Source organism: Ananas comosus, linkage group 4 (assembly GCF_001540865.1).
Source record: "Ananas comosus cultivar F153 linkage group 4, ASM154086v1, whole genome shotgun sequence".
Lineage (NCBI taxonomy): Eukaryota > Viridiplantae > Streptophyta > Magnoliopsida > Poales > Bromeliaceae > Ananas > Ananas comosus.
The window spans coordinates 14,422,625-14,444,894 of NC_033624.1; the positions used below are offsets into that span (position 1 = coordinate 14,422,625).

The 22,270-nt window shown below is 40.3% G+C and overlaps 2 protein-coding genes across 11 annotated transcripts; one reads left to right on the top strand and one right to left on the bottom strand.

Moving 5' to 3' along the window:
- On the bottom strand, positions 642 to 4,808 carry LOC109708422. 4 transcript variants are annotated; one of them, XM_020230156.1, is made up of 3 exons: positions 4,547 to 4,806; positions 2,779 to 2,984; positions 642 to 1,111 (listed from the first exon to the last, which is right to left on the bottom strand). In XM_020230156.1, exons 1-3 carry the CDS (start codon positions 4,647 to 4,649, stop codon positions 1,094 to 1,096), a joined length of 327 nt encoding a protein of 108 aa, XP_020085745.1. In that variant the 5' UTR covers positions 4,650 to 4,806; the 3' UTR covers positions 642 to 1,093. The 4 variants fall into 4 exon arrangements, with proteins under 4 accessions (XP_020085745.1, XP_020085743.1, XP_020085744.1 ...); XM_020230154.1 differs by lacking the exon at positions 642 to 1,111 and adding an exon at positions 1,553 to 1,752 and having other exon boundaries at positions 4,547 to 4,808; XM_020230155.1 differs by lacking the exon at positions 642 to 1,111 and adding an exon at positions 2,509 to 2,641 and having other exon boundaries at positions 4,547 to 4,807.
- LOC109709157 (pentatricopeptide repeat-containing protein At5g02830, chloroplastic) lies at positions 6,098 to 20,974 on the top strand. 7 transcript variants are annotated; one of them, XM_020231234.1, is made up of 13 exons: positions 6,103 to 6,761; positions 7,122 to 7,209; positions 8,506 to 8,710; positions 9,430 to 9,537; positions 10,100 to 10,264; positions 10,365 to 10,764; positions 10,870 to 10,895; positions 11,250 to 11,315; positions 11,724 to 11,804; positions 19,160 to 19,257; positions 19,804 to 20,023; positions 20,173 to 20,233; positions 20,483 to 20,974. In XM_020231234.1, the coding sequence occupies exons 1-13, from the start codon at positions 6,197 to 6,199 to the stop codon at positions 20,818 to 20,820; spliced, it is 2,421 nt and encodes an 806-aa protein (XP_020086823.1). In that variant the 5' UTR covers positions 6,103 to 6,196; the 3' UTR covers positions 20,821 to 20,974. The 7 variants fall into 7 exon arrangements, with proteins under 7 accessions (XP_020086828.1, XP_020086826.1, XP_020086823.1 ...); XM_020231233.1 differs by lacking the exon at positions 10,870 to 10,895 and adding an exon at positions 10,896 to 10,924; XM_020231236.1 differs by having other exon boundaries at positions 10,365 to 10,590.

Consider the following 22,270-nt stretch of genomic DNA (forward strand, 5'->3'; position numbering starts at 1 on the left):
AAAAGGGGTAAAACTTACCCCCTTTAGAACCTTTTTTAATGCCAAGGGGGTAATTGAGAGAGAGGGGTTAAAATGGAGGGATCTTTTATAATTTAGCCAATATTTTAACCAACATAATAATAAGCATCACTAAGCATCTTTAGGGCACTCATAATCATACATTTCCCTTTGTTTTTTCTTTCTTTCTTGAAAGGTTTGTTTCATTATCTAATTTATCTTTTATTCACCATTTCAGTACAAAATCTGGTAAAGGAAAATATATTATATCCCTCAAAGGAAAATTCTTCAGATAAAGTATAAGCACTACTATATTATGGATGGTTCTTCTTAACTCTTTACAACTGAGTGACTCCATTTCAGCAAAATCCCATCAGAATCATACTTTATACTTTTTTTGTTGTCGGAGCTCATATGTGATCCATAGATGTCCCTCTCAAACAAAACTAATTTTTATTATAACAATAGAGAGAGCATCTATTTTAATTTATAAAATTTGAACCCTGTAAAGCTGTGTGCCAATATTAACACAAGAGGTAAAGGAATATTTTTGCCTCTTTTGATGGAATTATTAAGATGAAGGTATGTGAAAAAATTGCTATTCATATTTCAGAAAAGGAGACAAACTAACTGAAGATTTGAGATAAAAGAATTATCCAACCTCAAATTTCACCAACTAAAAAGAGAGAAAAGTATATAGGAATTCATGGTGAAAACAAAAAAAGCAAGCTAGTTCTAGAGTGCCTCCCAAGCAAGATGCTTAATTAATATCATACAGGTGAACTGTCACATGAAAAGAGGTACACAAGTGTGAACAAATCTATAAGAAGCCTATTCTTGATGTAAGAGTAAACAAACTACAAGAAACTAGTCAAATTAGAAACATCCCAAAAAGTCTCAAACCTAGGTGATTCAAAGTCTCTTCTTTCCCCTAGACTATGAAGCTCATGTGTTTTTCTTTTGCCTCAAGGTGATGGTGCAGTAATAAAGGTTTGAAAAGTATGCAACAACTACCAAATAACTTTATAACTAGGTAGGGTTACCTGTTTGAATGGATCATTGAAGACAACAGATAATATAATCATCACTCAGTTCTTTAATACATAACAGCTCCCTGAAAATCTTTTGATCTATCAAAAGCTTGGCTAGTATTTCATTGAATAAAATATGGCGATGCGACTAATTTAAGATGAGCCATTTGTCACGATAGAAACATGATTTTGGAGTATATGCTTTATTATAGGTTCTCACAGGCATGGATGTGTGAGAATCTAATTTGATAGTGTGATAAAGAAGGCATGAGGATATTAGAAAGCAGAAGACATGACAAGGGCCTAATTAAAGTTAATGAAAGAGGATTGCATAGATTCCTCTGCACTTTTGTAAAGCTGTGCACTTCATTTCGTGCAACTCTAAACTAGAGCTGGGAAGCCAAAATGATCTTCCAAGCCCTAAAAACTAAAGCTCTATCTGAAGATTCTACTTCTGCTATAACGAAAAGCTGTTTATGAGAGGTTTCTTAGCTCTTTCTATTCATCATTATATTTGGATAATGATAGAAAATTTTGACATTGGTCCAAAGCTTTAGCCTACACATTATGATCAGAAATACCAAAATAATTTGAAAACAAGAAAATTCCTGCGGGACATAATGATGCAAATTACACATATTTCATTTGGAAGGTCATGCCAAGAGAGAAATTTTGTGACTCAATGGACACATGTCATTTTCTCTTTTCCCACAACCACAAAGGCCTGCAACACATGTTATTACATCACATGACCTTGTTTCTGCTTTGATATATTCGAACATAAAGAAATGAATATTAAAAAAGAAAAGAATCATCAAAGAAAAGCAATTATTCTTAAACATTTTGCATAGATTTCACATTTCTATTATGATTTGCTCTCATGTAATTACGTTATTATACGACAATATTAATAGAAGGGTCCTAGACACTTCGACGAATCGTAATGCCACATAAAAGTTCACACAGCAAAATCTGTTCATTGAGCTTACAATGGGCAATCTATGTATCTTCAACAGTGTATCAAACATTCAGGTAAAGAATGTTTCAAAGTCACCTAAACTTGAAGACCTTAAAATCTAAGCCATAAGACTCGCAGAAATCAAAAAGCACTCGAATCCTACAAAGTCTTAGCATAATTATCTTCTTTGAATCCCACTAATCTGTTTAGCCTAGTTGGAGCTTCTGTGTAAAGCCTGTTTAAATTGATCTAGTTGAAGTACTAACAAGAAAGTCGAATCAGTTTCTTAGAGCTTTTGCCTTGGGCTCATTTAGCTTCCCATCATAGCAAAAATTTTGGAAATTCTATTTGTCAGAACTTGTCTACTACTACTTGGAGTGGCAAAGCTCCTCTAGAAGCTTTGCCAAATGGGCGCAAGACACCTAAGTTTGACCAAAGAACAGTTTCTTATTTCTAAATTAAATGCACACCGAATTTAAACTGGTTAGAAGAAAAGCAACAAATCATAAGAAAACTATTCAATTTGCAAATGCGACAATGCTACTCTAACTGAAATAATTTACAAAGAAAGACAGCATAACTTGGCATCTAAATCTCGTGCACTTGAATCGAAATTTATGCAATACACTTCCTACCATCCCTTTTGGAAAAATATCTGCAGATAAAATCATGCGCTATTTGAGAAGTCCATTTCTTTGAAGTCATATGGGTACAGGGTACAGGTGGGAATTACTTGAGTGGAAAAATAATTGTGTATATTAGTAACATTGAGACCACAATGATGGCACCTACCAGAGTGAATTTCGGACTCGTCCACAACATGAGGTTGGACCTCTCTGTTCTTTTGATGGGGTCGATTTCTTCAGACAATGGGTATTCGGTGCGCCGCGGGTTCCAGCTCACGTACTTGTCAGGCTTGAACTGTGAGAACAGGGTTTTCTTGCCCTTCTTCCTGAAATTCGACCAAGCCTTGTCCCAATCCGTAGACAATCTCTCGCCTGAGGAATATGGTAAAAATGTGAAAAAAAATTGGTCATTCGTAAAGCAAAGTACTATTTCACAAATTCATATACAATCAAAGTTCACATAAGAAGAATTCCCAAGCAGGAAGTTACATGCATCATATATCCCTCAGGGACAGCGACTATCAAATGGTGGTAAGATATGAATATATATGCCAGAGCAATAGTTCCTTTCAAATGGACTTCTAACAAGTATAATTCCTATGTATAAGATACAGCAAGAGTTCCGACACTGAAAACAAGTGATATAGGTAATACTGTAGGTTTAAGTTAAAATGTAGCTACAACTTTAACACAGGATGTCGTAAGGACATGGATACACACGATATGAAAGTTTAGCTTCCACATACATATGAAAGTGAATACAGCAAAGGGTAGAGGGCACAAATACATAAAAGTATGTAAGCTCTCCTTGCTCTTCATTAGCAAGCTATCCACTAATTGTAGAGATCACTGATTGTTTATTTGAGAACATGCTCTAGAACCAAGATCAATTGTGATCGCAGTTAACCAAGAATGCAAAGCCATCAAAATTGCACCATATAATGCGTGTTAATAAGGAGAGATGATTCAACTTAAATGAAAGCCGCGGCAAAGGGTATATAGGGAAATGGATTATAATCTTTATGGCCGCATCATTGGCAGAGTATATAACAAGAAAAAACTCCTGCAAATTTTATACAATGAATGGATCATAGGCTTATTTTGCAGTGTCCTGAAATATCGAAGTCTCATCTCGCGCAAGATACTGAAAGCGCTCACAAATTTCCGTATCATGCATCAAGTACTTAGAAATTGCATATAAGTAGCAGCAGCAACACGTTGTTTCACATGCCTCGACCTTACGGTGATCGTTGTTCCGAACCAAACAGCTTATGCCAAAATCATTTGGCTTTGTTTGATATTGTAGCATTTTTTATATAAATATATATATACAATTTCATGAAGACAACAGAAATTTAGTAGTAGCATTTTTTTTCCTCTTTGAGGAAGAAGAAGATACTGTTCAGCATCCAACCGAAATTCATCGTTTTTTTTTTCAAAAGATCAATCTCATGCCAAATGATCTGGAATTAATCTTAGAACTCCCACTAATGTACATAGTAGACGAACTATGTCACGTGCACCAACAAAATGGTAACCAAACAGAAAACTATCCTATCATATGGCTGATGTGGTAAAACCACTTAGAATCGAGGGGATCCTGACTGGTTCTGATATCATATTACCTAAAATTCGATGTTATATACAAATATATATATAAAATCGTTCTACTCACGGTCTTACTACATCAGCTAACTGTTAAAGAATATCCATTGTTCTCTAAAATCTTAAAATTATATTCAATTCGAATTGATCAGGATCTTCTATTTTGATATCATATTAAAGAATGTTAACCAATCGTTGTTTCCATTATAGAAGAAGGAAAACAACGACGACAACGATACCAAACGAGGCCGAATCGAAGGGATCAACACTGCAACGAGCAATCGAACAACAAAGAGAAACTGATCATGAGAAAGAAGGGTTCGCTGTACCATCGTCGTTTTTCCCGTTCTTGGGAGATCGAGAGTCGTCGCGGGAGCAGCGAGGACGGAGCGGGATCCGCGCCGTGAGCCTCCCCAGCCCCAGATCCATCATCGCAATTGGAGAGCGATGATATCAACGAGCAAAGCAATGGAGATTCGCAAGCGGAAGAGGAAGAGGAAGAGGAGGAGGAGGAGGAGGAGGAGAGAGAAAGAGAGGGAGCTTGCGAAGGAGAACGTTTGTGGTCACGGAACCTTCTCCTCGGCTCATTTTATTTTATCTGAAGAAGCTGGAAAAATTGATTTCGAGTTGCGTGAACGGCGCCTTTTGGCTGGAGTGGGACGAGTGGGGCCTCCGACCGAGAAATTATTGCCTGAACCGGGTGCAAAACTACATCTCATACACCGCACTTTGTTTATGTACCCGTGAGAAATTTTCAATTTTCTTATTTACCCATCGTAGAAGGCTAATATTAAAATTACCCTTTTAAGCTTCCAAAGTCATTTATATAATTATATATGATCCTAAAATTAAATTCTGTTAGTAATAGTCGTTATCTAAATTGCCATTTTGCTCTTTCAAAATGTACTCTTTTCTCATCATCAATTTTTTTTATTGCGAAATTGTTTTTTTAAAAAAATTATGGTAAAACTTTAACTTAGATTTAACCAATAATAACTTAACGAGCATCAAAAGCAAGGGCATTTGGAATAACAAAAAAATATATACAAAGTATATTTTGAAATAAAAAAAATAAGGTATTTCAAAAGTTTTGAAAAAATATGAAAAAAAATCCAAAAAAAAGTATCCTATGAAAAACCACCTTTTCAATTATTCAATCCGCTTTGGTTTCAATAAAAATTAGCATTTTCTAGAACGTATTTTTCTCAAATTTCACGAAAAACTAATTTTTGTTTTCTTAAAAAAAATTTGAAAAACGAAAATACTAATTTACTGTGAAATTTTTTTAACTAAACAGACAAAAAATTGAAAAAATATTTGTCAGAAAAAATATTTTTCTCTTAATTTTTTTTCACACTTTTTTTAGGAATGGAACATTTTTTTAGAGAAAAGTAGTAAACTGTTCACATTATTTTTTAAGTAAAATAAACTAACCAATATAAAAAATGACAGGAGAGGGTGTCAAAAGGAAAAGGAAAAAAGAAAATAAAATTCATTAGACCTGTTTTATCCTATTAAAAAAATATCTACATATAAAAAATTTAAAACTTATTAGGTGTTTAGTAAAAATATCTACATATAAAAAATTTAAAACATATAAAAAAATATCTACAAAATGTTGATTAATTTAAATAAAATTTATTATATGATTGTTAAAATAAAACTTAAATTTAAAAATTTAAAATAAAAAAAATGTATGGGGCAAAATAATTAGGTGTTTAGTTAAAAATACCTAAAGTTAAGGGGGTCTCGTACAATTGTACCACTAAACAGTAAACACTCCCAGCACAAAATATCTAGCGCCCGTACGTTTTACCTGTGGACCGTAGTCCCGTGCGCCGAGCCTTTTTCCTCCGACCTTTTTCCCTCGCCTCCCAATTCGTATCAAGAAGCAATGGCGTAGCCTTTAAATCCCACCCTCCCCGCTCACCACCAACGGTTGGGTGGGCGAAAACCTAAAACCAAATCAAAGCGAATCCATGGCGGAGTCGTCCCTCGTCCTCCCCCTCTCCCTTCTACTCCCTCCTCAAAACCCTAAATCTCCTCCCCGATCCCCTCCTCTTCGCCGCCGCAACCTCCGCCCCCTCACCCCCAAACCCCTCCTCTCCGACGTTCGCCGCGATCTCACCTCCCCCTCCTCCCCCTCCACCTCCGCCGCCTCCGCCGCCGCCGCCGCGTCCACGCGCCGCCGCATCCTCACGTACTACGCGCGCCTCGCCTCCAAGCTCGCCCGGAGCGGGCGGCTCCGCGACTTCTTGATGGTCGCCGAGAGCATCCTCACCTCCGACGCCGCCGCCGATGACGATTCCCCGCAGTTCGTGGCGCGCCTCGGCGTTAGGATGGTCTCCGAGGGGGTCTCGTCGCTCCTCTGGAGGGGGAGGCTCCAGGAGGTTCTCGATTTCGTCCGAGAGGCGGAGCGGATCGGGATCTCCTCTCCGTTGCTCTTCGACGCGACCGCTATGGACGATCTCGCGACGGAGTGCCGCCGCCTCTTGGATCAAGATCGGTTGGAGGAATTTGTTGTGTTAATGGAAACCCTCGCAGGTAGAAGAAGCGCCGTAATGTTATTAATGTTTTGGACGTGCATTTTAGCCATTATCCTTACATATTGCTTATCTTAACCTGCTCTCTACGTGACTTGAAACAAATGGTTGTTGAGTAATGGATTCTTCGAAACAAATGCTGCGAAACATGCATTATAACTTTCAATAACGGTTGTTGAGTAAACATCATACGGCACATTGATTGTGCACACATCGAACATCTTAGAGGTTAATAATTTTCTGGAAGTAGATCATTTATTATAAAGGATAAATAGAAAAATAATAATGACTCATGCTACTTATTAAGTTATTTTTAGCATTAAGAAATGTTTTCGATATCAACTTGTATTTTTATCTGTAGGTTATCGCTTTTTCGTTAAAGATATTATCGATCCAGTTGACATATTGAAGAAACTTGTCAAGAAGCGTGATCTAGATTTGGCTGTAAGGTGTGTACTCATTATCCTTTTTAGTTTTTTTTTCCTACTTGGTTAGATTATAGGTCTGCCTGATAATATTTCTTTTGAAAATGATCGACTTAGTTATTTCTTATTCGGAAGTTCATCATCCCTTTGAAGTGGTAGTGCCAGCATAACAGTGTATTAGGGCCCAACAATTTTAAATCAAGTTTGTCTTGCTTACATCAACAGGTGCTTTTAGTTTATCAACATTAGTATTCATATGTTACAAGATTATAAGCATTGTATGCCAGCAGCGCTTCCCGGCTTACCCCCCAGCACCCATCCAACCAAAATAGAAAAGAAAAAACGAAATGGAGATATCAGGGCTAGAAGCTTGTAATACAAGCATTAAGAAATTAGGGCATGTTTGGTTCAAAATGGGAACCAAAATCGGAATAGAAATTATAATGGACCAGAATGGGAAACGGAATGATGAGTTTCTTAATTTGTTTGGTTCACAATAGGATTTGGAATTGGAATCTACTTATTACTATTATTTGGTTAAGAAAAATTTAATCTACTAAATAAATTCATAATCACAATTTAAATTCAAATTGGGATTCATAATTTAAATTTAGAATTTAAATTTAAATTTGCAATTTAAATTTAAGTTCAAAGTCAAAATAAAAAAACTCTATCTAAATTCAAATATCAGACTTATATTGAAATTAAAATTAAAATTTTAAAAATTAAAAATTTTAAAATTATATTTTAAATTTAAATTTAAAAATAAAATTTAATCTAAATTTAAATTTATATTTAAATAATTATTATTGAAAAAAATGAGTTCTTTTCTCAATCCCTCCCGGAATCAAAGTTGAATCCCACCTCCATGTTGGGAGTCATATTGGAGGGATCCGATTTCCCTTGGTATGGAAATCGGAATGCTAATCCCTCAAACCAAACAACTACAATGGGAATGGCTCATTTTGATTCCCATTCCAAGCCTTGAATCCTTCCAACCAAACATGCCCTTAGTTTTATTCTTTACTCTTTTGATAATTAAAATATTTGGTAGGAATATAACTTAACAATACAGTAGATCAGGGATTGGGTTTGCTTGGACGCGTAGCAAGTTGTATAATGATATGTTGGATTTTGTGATTACTTGAATTTATCATACTGTGCCATACGTATGTGTATATATGGACTTATAGAATATTTTCTCTTGATGTATGTTTTTATTATCTGCTGCAAGTAGGTGTATTTGGGAGCAATCATGAAGTTAGTAAATGTTACATATTTTGACTTAAGATTCCTCTGAATGTTGTTTTTGAATTGCAGGTACGCGAGGGTTTTCCCACACTCCCAACTTTTATTGTGCTTTATCATACAGGAATTCGGAAATAAACGTGACTTGACATCTGCTATTAGAGCTTTTGAAGTGCTTAAGCAACAGTCAGGCGGTATCAACATGTTTGCTTGCCGAAGTATTATTGATATTTGTGGTCATTGCGGTGATTTTTTGCGATCTAGGATTATATTGGAGGTAAGTATGATTATTGATAAAAGGGAAAAAGAAATCACACAACAAGAACCGGTTTTGAGTTGTGATCATATGCTATAACGGAACCACATTGTCAAAGTCATATTCATAATTCGCATGCATAAACATTTTTGATACGCAAGTGTATTGTTTACATATGATAAGTCTGTATCTGCAGAGAATTGATATACAGTTTGTAGTTTGAACTTCTCTGCCTTTTCAAAAATACAGATCTACTTCTTAGGGACCTCCTTGAAAATGTGAGACTGTTACTTGTACAGGACCAACGAATTCAACTTAACAACTTGTTTTCCAGTTTTGGAGGGTTCTTTAAGAAAATATTTTCCCTCTAGTTACTCTTTTGAGCATCCTCACTGTCTTTTAAGGATCAGTTGTTTTTCAAAGTTCTATGAAATTTGGATATAATAATTTTGTGGAGAACATGTAGAGAATATCCTTTGTTTCTCAAGTCTAATTCTGGATATTTACAAACCCAGGAAACTATTAGGTTTGTTATGCAAATACTTTAGTACTTGATGTAGATATGCAAAACCCAAGTGACGTATAATTTCTTGTTTATCAAGTTTAGCACTCACAGATCGTTGATATGTTGTTTTACTTATGCACACCCGTATGAAGCATTTATGTTTTTTCTTCTTTTTTTTTTTGAACTTATTGTTCTCTTGTTATGCAATGGTCATATATTTTAATTGATATGGCAGGAGCTGCTTGCTGAGAAGATTGTTCCCAATGTATATGTTTTTAACAGCCTTATGAATGTGAATGCCCATGACTTGAGTTACACCTTGCAAGCCTACAAGAATATGCAAGTAATGCTATCTCCCTCTTTAATGTTGCAGTTGATAGGTAGGTTGTATTTTGGATATGTTTCTCCCTGAAGTGAATAGTGACTAAGTTCTTTGCAAATTTCCTTTTTTTCCTTTTCTTTGAATCTGGGGAATTGTAGGCTTATCCAGAGCAAGTCTAGCCCAAGAACACTACATCATTTGTCTTAATCAGATCTTCTTTTGTCTGTTGGTGCATCTGGGTATCTGATTGAGGTTTTGGGTTACAACATGCAAATCCATTTGGAGTTCTAGACGACAGACGTAAATATGTGTTTAGATGGAAAAATGATTCCCCCTTAGAATTCTTAAAGTAGTTATTAGCAAAGAGGAGCAGTTTGCCAGTTTGGGTCCCCAATCATGGCTACCAACCGTTGCTTTGAACCACTCTCATTTGCCGTCAACAGAATCCTGAAGGGATTCATGGGGATGTGGTGGTTGCTATTACATTGTAAATCTCTTTGTTCTCGGCATATTTAGTGGATCTAACTCAATTTTTCTCGGTAAAATGTACCTTTTTTGCTAACTTCTTTTACAATTTATCCAGAATCTCGGTGTCGCTGCAGACCTGACTTCGTATAATATACTCCTGAAGGCATGCTGTAATGCCAGAAGGGTTGATTTGGCCCAGAACATTTACAGGGATATGAAGCATTTGGCACTGAATGGAGCTCTTAAATTAAATGTTTACACCTACAGTACAATGATTAAGGTTTGCTTTAGTATCACATATTCAATGGGATTTTCATTTACTATGTCCATCTCAACTTTTTTGATCACGTAATCACTTTTTTCTTTAAAAAAACTTTCAGGTGTTTGCAGATGCAAAAATGTGGCAGATGGCTTTGAGCATTAAAGATGACATGCTTATTTCTGATGTTAGTCCTAATATGATTACTTGGTCATCCTTGATCAGCGCTTGTGCTAAATCTGGCCTGGTAGACAAAGCCATTCAGGTGTTTGAAGAAATGTTAATCAATGGATGTGAACCTAACGCTCAGTGTTGCAACATTATCCTCTGTGCTTGTGTTGAATCATGTCAGTATGACAAAGCTTTTCGTTTGTTCTATTCTTGGAAAGATACTGGTTTCAAGATTTTCTGTACTTCCAAAGCCAAAAGATCACCTTTATACAGTGGAAGCGAACCAACATATACGGTGGTTCCTTTTAAACCAACAATTGCTACTTTCAACATATTGATGAAGGCTTGTGGTACTGATTTCTACCGTGCAAAAGCTTTAATACATGAAATGAAAATAGTTGGTCTAAATCCTAACCACATTAGCTGGTCTGTTCTGATTGATATTTATGGAACAGCTCAAAATTTTCAAGGTGCTATACAGGTTTGTCCCAGTGCATCTCTATAGCTGCTGTAATCCTTCTCACTCAAATCTTGTTGAGTACCAAGTTTTCCTGTTCATGATCCTCTATTAAATTATGACTTTGTAATTTGGTGCAATTCCATGTCTTACTGTTGATAATTTGCAGTTTTTGGCTATGTGACACTTGTCCTTGCATATTTTGTACACTTTCTTCTCTTACACTTTGGACAATTTTAATCAACAATTGAAGTGGTCATATTCATTGATTGTTTTCTTTGTAATTTTTCATGAAGCACTATGATACATGCCTTATGAACTTAGTCAGTCTGTAATTCACGCCGTTAGAAGTTACGAAAATTTCTTTTCATAAAGCAGGCGTTCAGAAGGATGCAAGACATTGGAATTACGCCCGATGTTGTTGCATATACAACTGCAATCAAGGTTGGTATGAGCTTTCTGATTAAAGTTGGAGATTTTGTTCGAGTTACAAGTCTTTCTGATCACATTGTACTAGCAATTCTTGCAAACAGTTGTAGTGATCCGTTGACACTAGTGTTGGGTTATGCCCCTATTGTAAACTATATTGTAAGGGTCGTTAAATTTGATTTGAACCATTGAATGTGATTTATAGGAAAACATAATAGATTTTGGAAACTCAAAAGTAAAACTCTACTTTAGTAGTTGATATGTTTTACTTGCCGCATATGGAGGATTGCAAAAAGCCGTTAAATTATATCATTAATGTAACGTTTATGTTGTCCTTTGCTGATAATTGGATAATGGTGTTTAATAATTATTATACATTTCCAGATAACAATCAGGTTGATATTGCTGGTTTTTATTCTGCAGGCTTGTGTTGAAAATAAAAAATTAAAGATGGCATTTTCTTTGTTCGAAGAGATGAAAAAGTTCCAATTACAGCCCAATTGGGTGAGTTCATCACTTCTTTGGTTATTCAGGTTCATAAAACAAAATAATGCTTATTAGTTTTTTCATTTAGATTTCTAATGGAAATCTCAAGATAGAAATGTTGTCATGCTACCTGTACTTATGAATAGTTGAGTGTTTATATTTCCCGATCATATTGATTGTTGTACGTTGAAATATTTCTGGCAATTTTTTTTAAAGTAATGTTCACTTCACTTCTGCACAATGTAAGGCCTGTGAATAAACGGAAGTAGTAGTAAGCAAGGAAGCTAGGAGTAGTAAAAATGTTACCTTTATATAGTAGAAAGGAAATAAATGGAGGCAGCAGACTGAGGGAGGCGCGAGCTTGGCGGACATGGCCGGCGCGAAGGTGCTCGGGGGGGAAATGCGCCGGTAGATCAACGGGTTAGGGCATCCGTGGTGTGCGGGGGAAGAGAAGGCTGGAGCGAGGAGCGGCGAGAGGAGATTCTGCAGGATCTGGGAAGCGGCGAAGAGGTAATACTTCGATAGCGGGTAGCGGGCGGTCGGCTTACCGGGTCGGGCGAAAATCGCGAACCCAAGACCCGTAGGGTTACGGATCGTGCGGAGAAGGACGGGCCCGAGTCCGTTTGCCCGATTATCAGTAGAAGAGAGCAGGGAAGCCCAACAAGAGGCCCAGCGACTTCCGGATTACCAGCCCCACCGGCCCACTTCCTATTTTGTTAGTTTTGCTGTTTAATCCTTATAACTAGAGGAGTTTTCATTTTAGCTCAATTACATGGAACTATAAATACCAGAATGTAGTGTAATCAGAATTATGAATGAAGATATAGTATTTCCTTCTTCCCCAATTCTCTTCTTCTATTCCCTACTCTCTCCCCCTCCTCACTCTACCCTCTATTCTCCACTCACTTCCCAGATTCCACTCTGTTCTTTTCCCCTCCTACGTACATCTTTTCCCTCTTCTCTCTAATCCCTCCACAAACCGTTCCACTCCATTCTCTCCCGGCGCCCATCATCCCCCTCGTCAACCTCACCTCAGCGAGGACTCATCATCGGCAGGCGGCGAGTTGTCCGGGGCCTTACAACTTGGTATCAGAGCCTTCCGATCCCGAGGCTACTGTGGCGGCAGCGAGAGTGCAGCAATTATAGTTGTGGCAATCAATCGAACATCATCAGGGCTACAGGTATGAACCGCCAATGAACTCGTAATAGCAAATCGATAGGCGACCGAAGTGTGTCGGATCCCGGGAAGGGTGGTATCAATTGTTCCATCAGTTAGAACATTGTTCCAGCCTCAGTTTTCACATCACGGGCATCCGAGCAAGTTACTGTAGCAATACAGGCAATAGGGAGCAATAGGGAGAAAGAGCCAAAACCGATTCAATTTCACAACCACAGTTAGAAAGATGGTCGAAGGCACCCGGATGAAGGATCTAAGCGACCATATTAGCTCTCTTGAAGATAGGCTGCAGCACCTGACTGCCGATCATGAGTCGAAGATCACTGGGTTAGCTCAACAGCTGGCCGAGTCACGAGACGAGGGGCAAAGGAGGCATGAGGAGTTGCTGAGAATGTTATCGGCTCTGCCATCTCAACTCAAGGCCACCCAGAGCCCCACGGCGAGCAACCCTACAGGGAGGAGTCAGGAAAATGTCAGAATGGGGGGAAGCAGCACTCCCATTTACACCCGAGATAACAAGGGTAAGGGAATTTTACCGACACCATTACCCATACATGAGATCGAGGACGACGATGTCCCACCTTGGCAGGCAAGAACTCAAGGATCTCCACAACAGTATCTGCCCTACCCCAAATTGGAGTTTCCTCAATTTAACGGCGAAGATCCCAAGGCTTGGTTGGAGAATTGCGAGCAATATTTCGACCTTTATCAGATTCCCCGGCTTCAATGGCTCGGGGTAGCTACCATGCACATTATCGGGAAGGCGCGCAGTTGGAAGCAAGGTTACTTTATTAACCGACCTGGCGTTAGTTGGGAGGAGTTCTCAGAAGCTATCTGTAAGCGGTTTGCCGATGTGGGGGAGCGTTATTTGATTCGTGAATTCGGAAACCATAAACAAACCGGATCCATAGAAAAATACCAAGAAGGATTTGAGGAGTTGCGATCACAGATGCTACATTACAACCCCCAACTGAGCGAGGAGTTCTTCATAGCAAGCTACATTAATGGGCTAAAGGAGGAGCTAGTACCCTTTATGGATATATCGCATCCGGCGACCCTGGAAGATGCTTTTGGGCATGCTAAATTACATGATCGTGCCCTAACTGTAATGCAGAGAAAGAGCAGGATTGCTAGTAAGCCACCAGGAGGGAACTATACATCATTTAGTGGAGCAAGGGCTACTGCAGGGGTCGCCCCATACGGACCTAAGGAGCCTAACAAGTTTCCGACTCCAGGAGCCGCCGGGGACTCAAATCATCAGCAACAAGAACGCAGGAAGTTGATCGAGCAACGCAGAGCGGCAGGGCAATGTTTCAAGTGCGGCGAAAAATACCACCCGGGGCATCAGTGCAAGAACAAATCTCTATTCAACATGACAGCCGAGGACCAGGTCTTGGAGGTGTATGACGAAGAGTGCATGTTGGAAGAAGACGAGGATGTTGTGCAGGAAGCCAAGGAGTTGCCACCAGAAGGGGCGGAAGAAGTTGGTATATCCTTCAATGCCCTCAGTGGGGAGAACCAACAGCAAACCCTCCAAATCCAAGGAGAGGTGGGAGACAAAGTTCTAAAGGTATTAGTAGACACGGGGAGCACGCATAGCTTCGTGGATTTTAGGGTGGCCAGGGAAGTCAAGGCGACAGTTGAAACGGCGGCGCCTTTAACGGTCACCGTTGCTAACGGCCATAAGATAATGAGCAAACTAAAGTGCCCGGGGTTCACTTGGAAAATGAGTGGACAATCCTATAAGGCTGACTTGCGAGTAATACGACTTGAAGGCTCCAGTCTAGTGTTGGGCATAGACTGGTTGCGAGCTTATGGAAGGGTCACGTTCGACTATACCAACAATACCGTGTCACTCAACAAGGATGGACAGCAACTGGTGCTTAAGGGTCTGGCGGAGGGCGCTAAGTTGAGGATGCTTACTGCCAAGGAGTGGCGCAGGGACTGCCAAGTGGGAACCTGCTATGCCATAGCGAGCATAATGCAAATCAGTGAAAGGGAGGAGCCGATAATACCTAAGGAGATCCAAGCGGTACTCCAGCGATACGACGACGTGTTCCGAGAGCCCAAGGAATTACCCCCTAGGAGGAGGCAGGACCACAAAATACCGTTACAAGGAAACACCCAGCCTGTCAACATTCGACCATATCGGTACTCTTACGAGCAAAAGAACGAGATAGAAAGGCAAATCAAGGAAATGCTCGAATCAGCAATTATTCAACCAAGCACAAGTCCATATGCGTCGCCGGTCCTGCTAGTCAAGAAGAAGGATAATTCATGGAGGTTTTGTGTGGACTACCGACAATTAAACGAATCCACCGTGAAGGATAAGTACCCTATACCTCTAATTGACGACTTGTTGGATGAGCTAGGGGGAGCGTCCTATTTTTCCAAGGTCGACTTAAGAGCGGGGTATCATCAGATTAGGATGCACCCGGGGGATGTCTACAAAACCGCTTTTCGCACGCACTCGGGACACTATGAATTTTTGGTAATGCCCTTTGGGCTGACCAACGCGCCGGCAACGTTCCAGTCGGTGATGAACGATGTCTTCTCGGCGTATCTAAGGAAGTATGTGTTGGTTTTCTTTGACGACATCCTGATCTATAGCAAGAATATCGAGGATCATAAGGAGCATTTGAGCGTGGTGATGGAGACCTTACGCCGGCACCAACTATATGCTAAAAGATCAAAATGTTACTTCGGCCAGCAGAAGGTGGAGTATTTGGGGTATATTATCACCCCCGAAGGAGTGGCCACTGATCCGGCAAAGATAGAAGCGATGGTTAACTGGCCGACGCCGACTTCCCTAAAAGGTTTGCGAGGATTTTTAGGCATCACAGGATACTACAGGAGGTTCATCAAGGACTATGGGAAAATCAGTAAGCCATTGACGGAATTGCTGAGGAAGGATCAGTTCAAGTGGGGGCCGGAACCGCAGGACGCCTTCGATAAGTTGAAAAAGATCATGACTCAAGCCCCGGTGTTGGCAATGCCCGATTATACGAAGCCATTCATCATAGAGGTGGATGCGTGCGGACAGGGGTTGGGTGCGGTGCTATCCCAGGGAGAACGACCGATCGCCTACATCAGCAAGGCCCTCAGCACTCGGAATATGGGTCGATCGACTTACGAGAAGGAGTTCATGGCAATACTCCTAGCGGTGAATAAATGGAGGCATTACCTTAGCCCGCGACAATTCATAATCAGGACGGACCACCAAAGCCTTAAGTACCTATTGGAGCAGAAGGTTACCACAGCCGTCCAACAGAAAGGGATGGTGAAACTCATGGGTTTCGATTATGTGATACAGTATAAAGCAGGCAAGGAGAATAGGGCGGCAGACTCGCTATCTAGAAGAGGTTTTGAAGAAGGTTCCACAGCGGCCATGACCGCGGCCGTACCTAGCTGGATAACCGAAGTGACTGAAAGCTACGAAGGGGATGAGAAGTGCAAGCAGATCATTGCGGAATTGTTATTGCAGCCCAAGCAACATCCAAAATACACTTACTCCCAGGGATTACTGCGGTACAAAGGGAGGATTTATGTGGGGGAGCGAGGGGACCTCAAAGAAAAGATACTAAGTCAGCTGCACTCATCCGCACTAGGAGGTCACTCGGGGGCAAGGCACACATACAAGCGGTTGAAGCAATACTTCCACTGGCCGGGCCTAAAGCAGGATGTGGAGAGTTATACCAAGAATTGCAGCATCTGCTTACGAAACAAGATAGACAACCAACCTTACGCGGGCCTACTCCAACCTTTACCAGTGCCCACTAGAGCTTGGCAAGAAATTACGATGGATTTTATCGAGGCTCTACCGAAATCCGAAGGAAGGGATACTATACTGGTGGTGATAGACCGACTCACTAAGTATGCACATTTCATTTCCCTGACTCACCCTTTTACTGCCTCCAGTGTCGCGAGGGCCTTCCTCGACACAGTCTACAAGCTGCATGGGTTGCCCAGGACGATACTGACGGACCGCGACAAAATATTTACAAGTCAGGTATGGCAAGAGCTGTTTAAGCTATTGGGAGTTAAATTGCTGATGAGCACGGCCTACCACCCACAGACGGACGGGCAGTCCGAGAGGTTGAACAGGTGCCTCGAGACGTATCTCCGATGCATGTGCTCTCACCGACCACATAAATGGCACAATTGGTTGAGTTTGGCCGAGTGGTGGTACAATACTAATTACCACAGCTCACTAGGCACCACACCCTATCAAGCCCTATACGGACATCCGCCCCCAAATGGGTTGGTCGTAAATCTAGGGGTGGAGGCCTCGCCGACAGTGCAGGAGTGGGGAAGGGAGCAGGAAGAAATGACAAGAGTGCTCAGGGAAAGGTTGTTACAGGCTCAACACCGCATGAAGCAGAACGCCGACAAAAAGCGAGTGGACAAGGAGTACCAAGTAGGGGAGATGGTATACCTGAAGCTGCAACCTTACCGTCAGGTGAGCGTCGCAGTGAGGAGGAACCTGAAGCTTTCGGCGAGGTACTACGGGCCATTCCAGATCACGGAGCGGATTGGGCCGGTAGCTTACCGGTTGCGGTTGCCGGAAGGATCCAGGGTTCACCCTGTGTTCCATGTCTCATTATTGAAGAGAAGCCCCCCGACGAACTCCGCGGTGATACCGACGGCGCCTCTAGTCGGAGAGGAAGGCCAACTGTTAGCACGCCCTGAGAGAATACTGGACCGACGCATGGTGAAGCGAGGCGGCCGAGCTTTGAGCCAGGTGTTGATCAAGTGGGAGAATCTGGACGACGACTCAGCCACCTGGGAAGATTACTGGTTCTTAAGGTCCCAGTTTCCGGACTTTGATCCTTGAGGCCAAGGATCATCTGAAGAAGAGGGGAGATGTAAGGCCTGTGAATAAACGGAAGTAGTAGTAAGCAAGGAAGCTAGGAGTAGTAAAAATGTTACCTTTATATAGTAGAAAGGAAATAAATGGAGGCAGCAGACTGAGGGAGGCGCGAGCTTGGCGGACATGGCCGGCGCGAAGGTGCTCGGGGGGGAAATGCGCCGGTAGATCAACGGGTTAGGGCATCCGTGGTGTGCGGGGGAAGAGAAGGCTGGAGCGAGGAGCGGCGAGAGGAGATTCTGCAGGATCTGGGAAGCGGCGAAGAGGTAATACTTCGATAGCGGGTAGCGGGCGGTCGGCTTACCGGGTCGGGCGAAAATCGCGAACCCAAGACCCGTAGGGTTACGGATCGTGCGGAGAAGGACGGGCCCGAGTCCGTTTGCCCGATTATCAGTAGAAGAGAGCAGGGAAGCCCAACAAGAGGCCCAGCGACTTCCGGATTACCAGCCCCACCGGCCCACTTCCTATTTTGTTAGTTTTGCTGTTTAATCCTTATAACTAGAGGAGTTTTCATTTTAGCTCAATTACATGGAACTATAAATACCAGAATGTAGTGTAATCAGAATTATGAATGAAGATATAGTATTTCCTTCTTCCCCAATTCTCTTCTTCTATTCCCTACTCTCTCCCCCTCCTCACTCTACCCTCTATTCTCCACTCACTTCCCAGATTCCACTCTGTTCTTTTCCCCTCCTACGTACATCTTTTCCCTCTTCTCTCTAATCCCTCCACAAACCGTTCCACTCCATTCTCTCCCGGCGCCCATCATCCCCCTCGTCAACCTCACCTCAGCGAGGACTCATCATCGGCAGGCGGCGAGTTGTCCGGGGCCTTACACACAACTATGTAAGATATCTCGGTATATGGTTTATCTTCCCTTTCTTCATTAGACCTCTCATCAGATTCTCTTTTTTTAGCTGTCTGTAATGCTTATACATGCTTATATAACTGGATCGAGACATTTACTTAGGGCCTCAATAAGTCATCTATAGTTTGTTGGGTATTCGTATCTAGTATTTGTTTTTAACAACGAGTAAACTGATTGTTTGGACAATGACAAAGGACCATAAGTTAGCAATTGAGCAATTGGTCTTGCTACCACTCAGCAGAATACAATTTATAGTGCAATGTGAAATCTATTTGAAAGATTGACAAGTTTGGTGAATCAATTTCATCTGGACAATTAGATACTTTTCTTACCATGCATCCGCTTCTAAATTCGGCGGATATTAAAAGAGCTGCATATCTAACATAATGTGCATCTTCACAGATGGAATGCCTACAAGTTAGTACATCTGAGATCTTTGAGAGACTAAATTGATCTTTCAGGTGACATACAATACTCTTCTGAGAGCACGTAGCAGATATGGATCATTATATGAAGTTCAGCAGTGTCTGGCGGTTTATCAAGATATGCGGAAAGCAGGGTATGCAAAAAAGTCTAGTGCAGTATATGAATATTCCTTTCATGCTGACATTTACCGTTTTATTCAAGTTAAGAACTTCTATCAATGTTCTCAAAAATTAAAATGAAATAATGATGTGTACAATTATCAGTCACCAATGCAATTTTTATTTTTATTTTTATTTTTTGGGCTGCTCGGGTTGGATGGGTTCCAATTGATATGTTACATTTTTGGGCCCTTGTGGGCTTGGACAGGACTAGAACTTCCTAAATGGAAATTACCAATTTAGCCCCATAAAAATATGGTTCAAACAGTGTAGTAGTATTGCGTGTTTAGAAATGATTAGACTACGTAGTTTGCTATCATGCTGTGTTCTTTCATCATCACTTGTCTATATTTTCACTTATCATGGGGTGGCTCGTCATGTATGACAATTCTTTTCATTGTTATCATAGGAGAACTTTTCATTCACTTGGTACCACATACTCAAACAGTCAACACTTTTTGAGATTTTGAATTGTTAGAGCATACTTTTGAATGTTGACTAATATTTCAATCTTATTGCAGGTACAGTTCAAATGATTATTATCTGAAGGAACTAATAGAAGAGTGGTGCGAAGGAGTATTGTGTAGTAAGAATCAAAATCAAGAGTTGGTAAGCGACGGCAGTTCCGTGATGAAGGGTGAATCAAGGAAGCTTTATGATTTATTTCTTGAAAAAGTAGCTGCACATTTGCAAAAAGATATTGGTGAAAACCAAATTATTGATATCCGTGGGCTTACTAAGGTACTTCCATACACCTTCTAATTGAGACTCCTATTAGTTTAGCAATAGATATACTTTCGAGAGTCCAGATATTGCAGTTATTCCTTTGGAGGATGGAGGACTTACTGGCAGTTTGTCATATACATCTAATTTTCTTCAATCACATTCAGGTTGAAGCTCGGATTATTGTTCTTTCAGTTTTGCGGATGATAAAAGAGAGCTATTTGCTAGGTAAGAGTGATAGCATTGCCGTTACTGCTAGAATTAGACTACAAGACCCAATTACGCTAGAATTAGACTACAAGTCCCAATAGTGATAGTGTTGCCGCTGCTGCTGCTAGTTCTCCTGATTAATTCTTATGTACAAAATTCTGCCTATCACTCAGACCGATGTATCTCACTTCTCATTTCTTGCAAAACATTTATATTTCACAGAAATAACTTCTTTTCTTTTCCCTTTCTTCCTTTTATTTCCCGCAGGTAACACAATCCAAGAAGAAGATATGATCATCATCACAGGGGTTGGGAAAGAAGCAAAAGGGGCCGCCTCACATCCACTTGAAGTACAACAAACACTTGTCGGCGTTCTAAAGAATGAATTGGGCCTCGATGTTATGACTGGACATAGAGCTCTATGCAGTGGTCGTGCACCGCCTCATTCTGATAGTGCTTTAAGAAGCCCAACTGTTCTCGAAATGACTGAGGTGGTAGAGGATTATACACATTTGGCGAGGAGACCACGAGATTTGGGAGTGTTAAAGGTCACTAGAGACTCGCTACAGCAGTGGTTGCAGAAAAAAAGTTCTCAAGGTATATAGTTCGCTAATTATGATTTTCTTTTTTGTATGGTTTATCTTTTTCATTCTTCTGGACCAAATGTGGTAAGATATATGGGTTTGGCTCCGTGATTGAATAATCGGAGTCACTCCGGAGTACCGAGTGGCCAAAAAAGCGGGTTTTAGCATGGTATTTTATCGGTGATATGTCATGTAAGCCGCAAACCACGATCCACGAGGAGGTATCTTTCAATCGCGGCAATTGGTCTCTCGTTCTAATCATGTTTCAAGCATGAACAGTAACGGGCCTGATATATATATATATATATATATATATATATATATAGATAGAGAGAGAGAGAGAGAGAGAGATGGATAGTAGCAAAATTTTATTGTTGCTATCAGTTTTTTAATCTTTGGATCAACTTTTTTCATTATTTCTAACCATTGGATTAAATAGCTGTCAAAATTGAAGATTCATGCGCCTATTTATAAAAGACCTAAAGTTGAGGAGGTTTTTATATATTTTACATTTTAAGTTAAAATTTATTTTTATAATTCTGGGCTTTTTTTTCATTTAGCTTCCTGACAAATTTTTATTTTAAAAATAGTTCTATCAAAAATCCAAATTTGAACCCGAAAATCAAATTAAAATCCAAACTCGTTGGATTTTAAAAATTCATACCCATACTCATATCCGTTCAAAAACTCAAAACTGAAACCTGAACCCAGCGGGTATTAAAAATCTATACCGTTGGATAAAAATATAAAAAATAAAAATTATTAAATATTTTATATATTGTATAAATAAATAAAAATAAATTATGTATATATATAATTTATTCGGGTTTAGGTTCGAACAAATTTCGAATATTCATATCCATTGATATTCCTACTCCCTATTTATCTTTCTAATATTTATATTACAAAAAATATATACTAAATATAGTGAATCATTCATCGTATTTAGATACGGTGAATGATTCACCGTGTTTAACTTAACTACCACCCCCAGCCCTAACCGCGTGGCACTGACGTGGCATTTGTATGGCAGGGATAGGGTTATTTTTATAAATATAAATTTGCTTAGGTTATTTTTAAAAATAATTTTTTTTTCCAATTGCAAAAAAAGTCCTATAATTCTAGATCGTTGTAGTCTTATGGAGGATTTTTTTTTAAAAAAAAAAAGAGGAAAAAAGAAGAGACCGAAACGGCCGTCTGCTTTCAGTAGTCAGGACAACAGAGTCCACAGACGCCGTCAATTCCTCCGTCAAGATATTTTTCTTCGGCACGGAGCCGGGCTCGGGTGGGAAGTGGGCCCCACAACTTCGCAACTGGGCTGATATAGGTGCAGTAGAATCGCGCCACGTGGCGGAGATCCGAATCCTCGATCGGGGGGGTCCCGTGAGTACCGGGGCGGCCTCGCGAGCTTCGGGGTTTTGATTTTGTCCACGTCAGCTCCCGATCGTTCCCCATGGCCCCATCACCCACA

Excerpts from the sequence above, each read along its gene's own strand:
- LOC109708422 (XM_020230153.1), bottom strand. The coding sequence starts at position 4,649 with ATGATGGATCTGGGGCTGGGGAGGCTCACGGCGCGGATCCCGCTCCGT. Across the intron at positions 2,985-4,546 it reads GAACGGGAAAAACGACGATG|GCGAGAGATTGTCTACGGAT; the intron begins GTACAGCGAACC and ends CATATTCCTCAG.
- LOC109709157 (XM_020231232.1), top strand. The coding sequence starts at position 6,197 with ATGGCGGAGTCGTCCCTCGTCCTCCCCCTCTCCCTTCTACTCCCTCCT. Across the intron at positions 9,538-10,099 it reads AAGCCTACAAGAATATGCAA|AATCTCGGTGTCGCTGCAGA; the intron begins GTAATGCTATCT and ends CAATTTATCCAG. Across the intron at positions 10,265-10,364 it reads CCTACAGTACAATGATTAAG|GTGTTTGCAGATGCAAAAAT; the intron begins GTTTGCTTTAGT and ends AAAAACTTTCAG.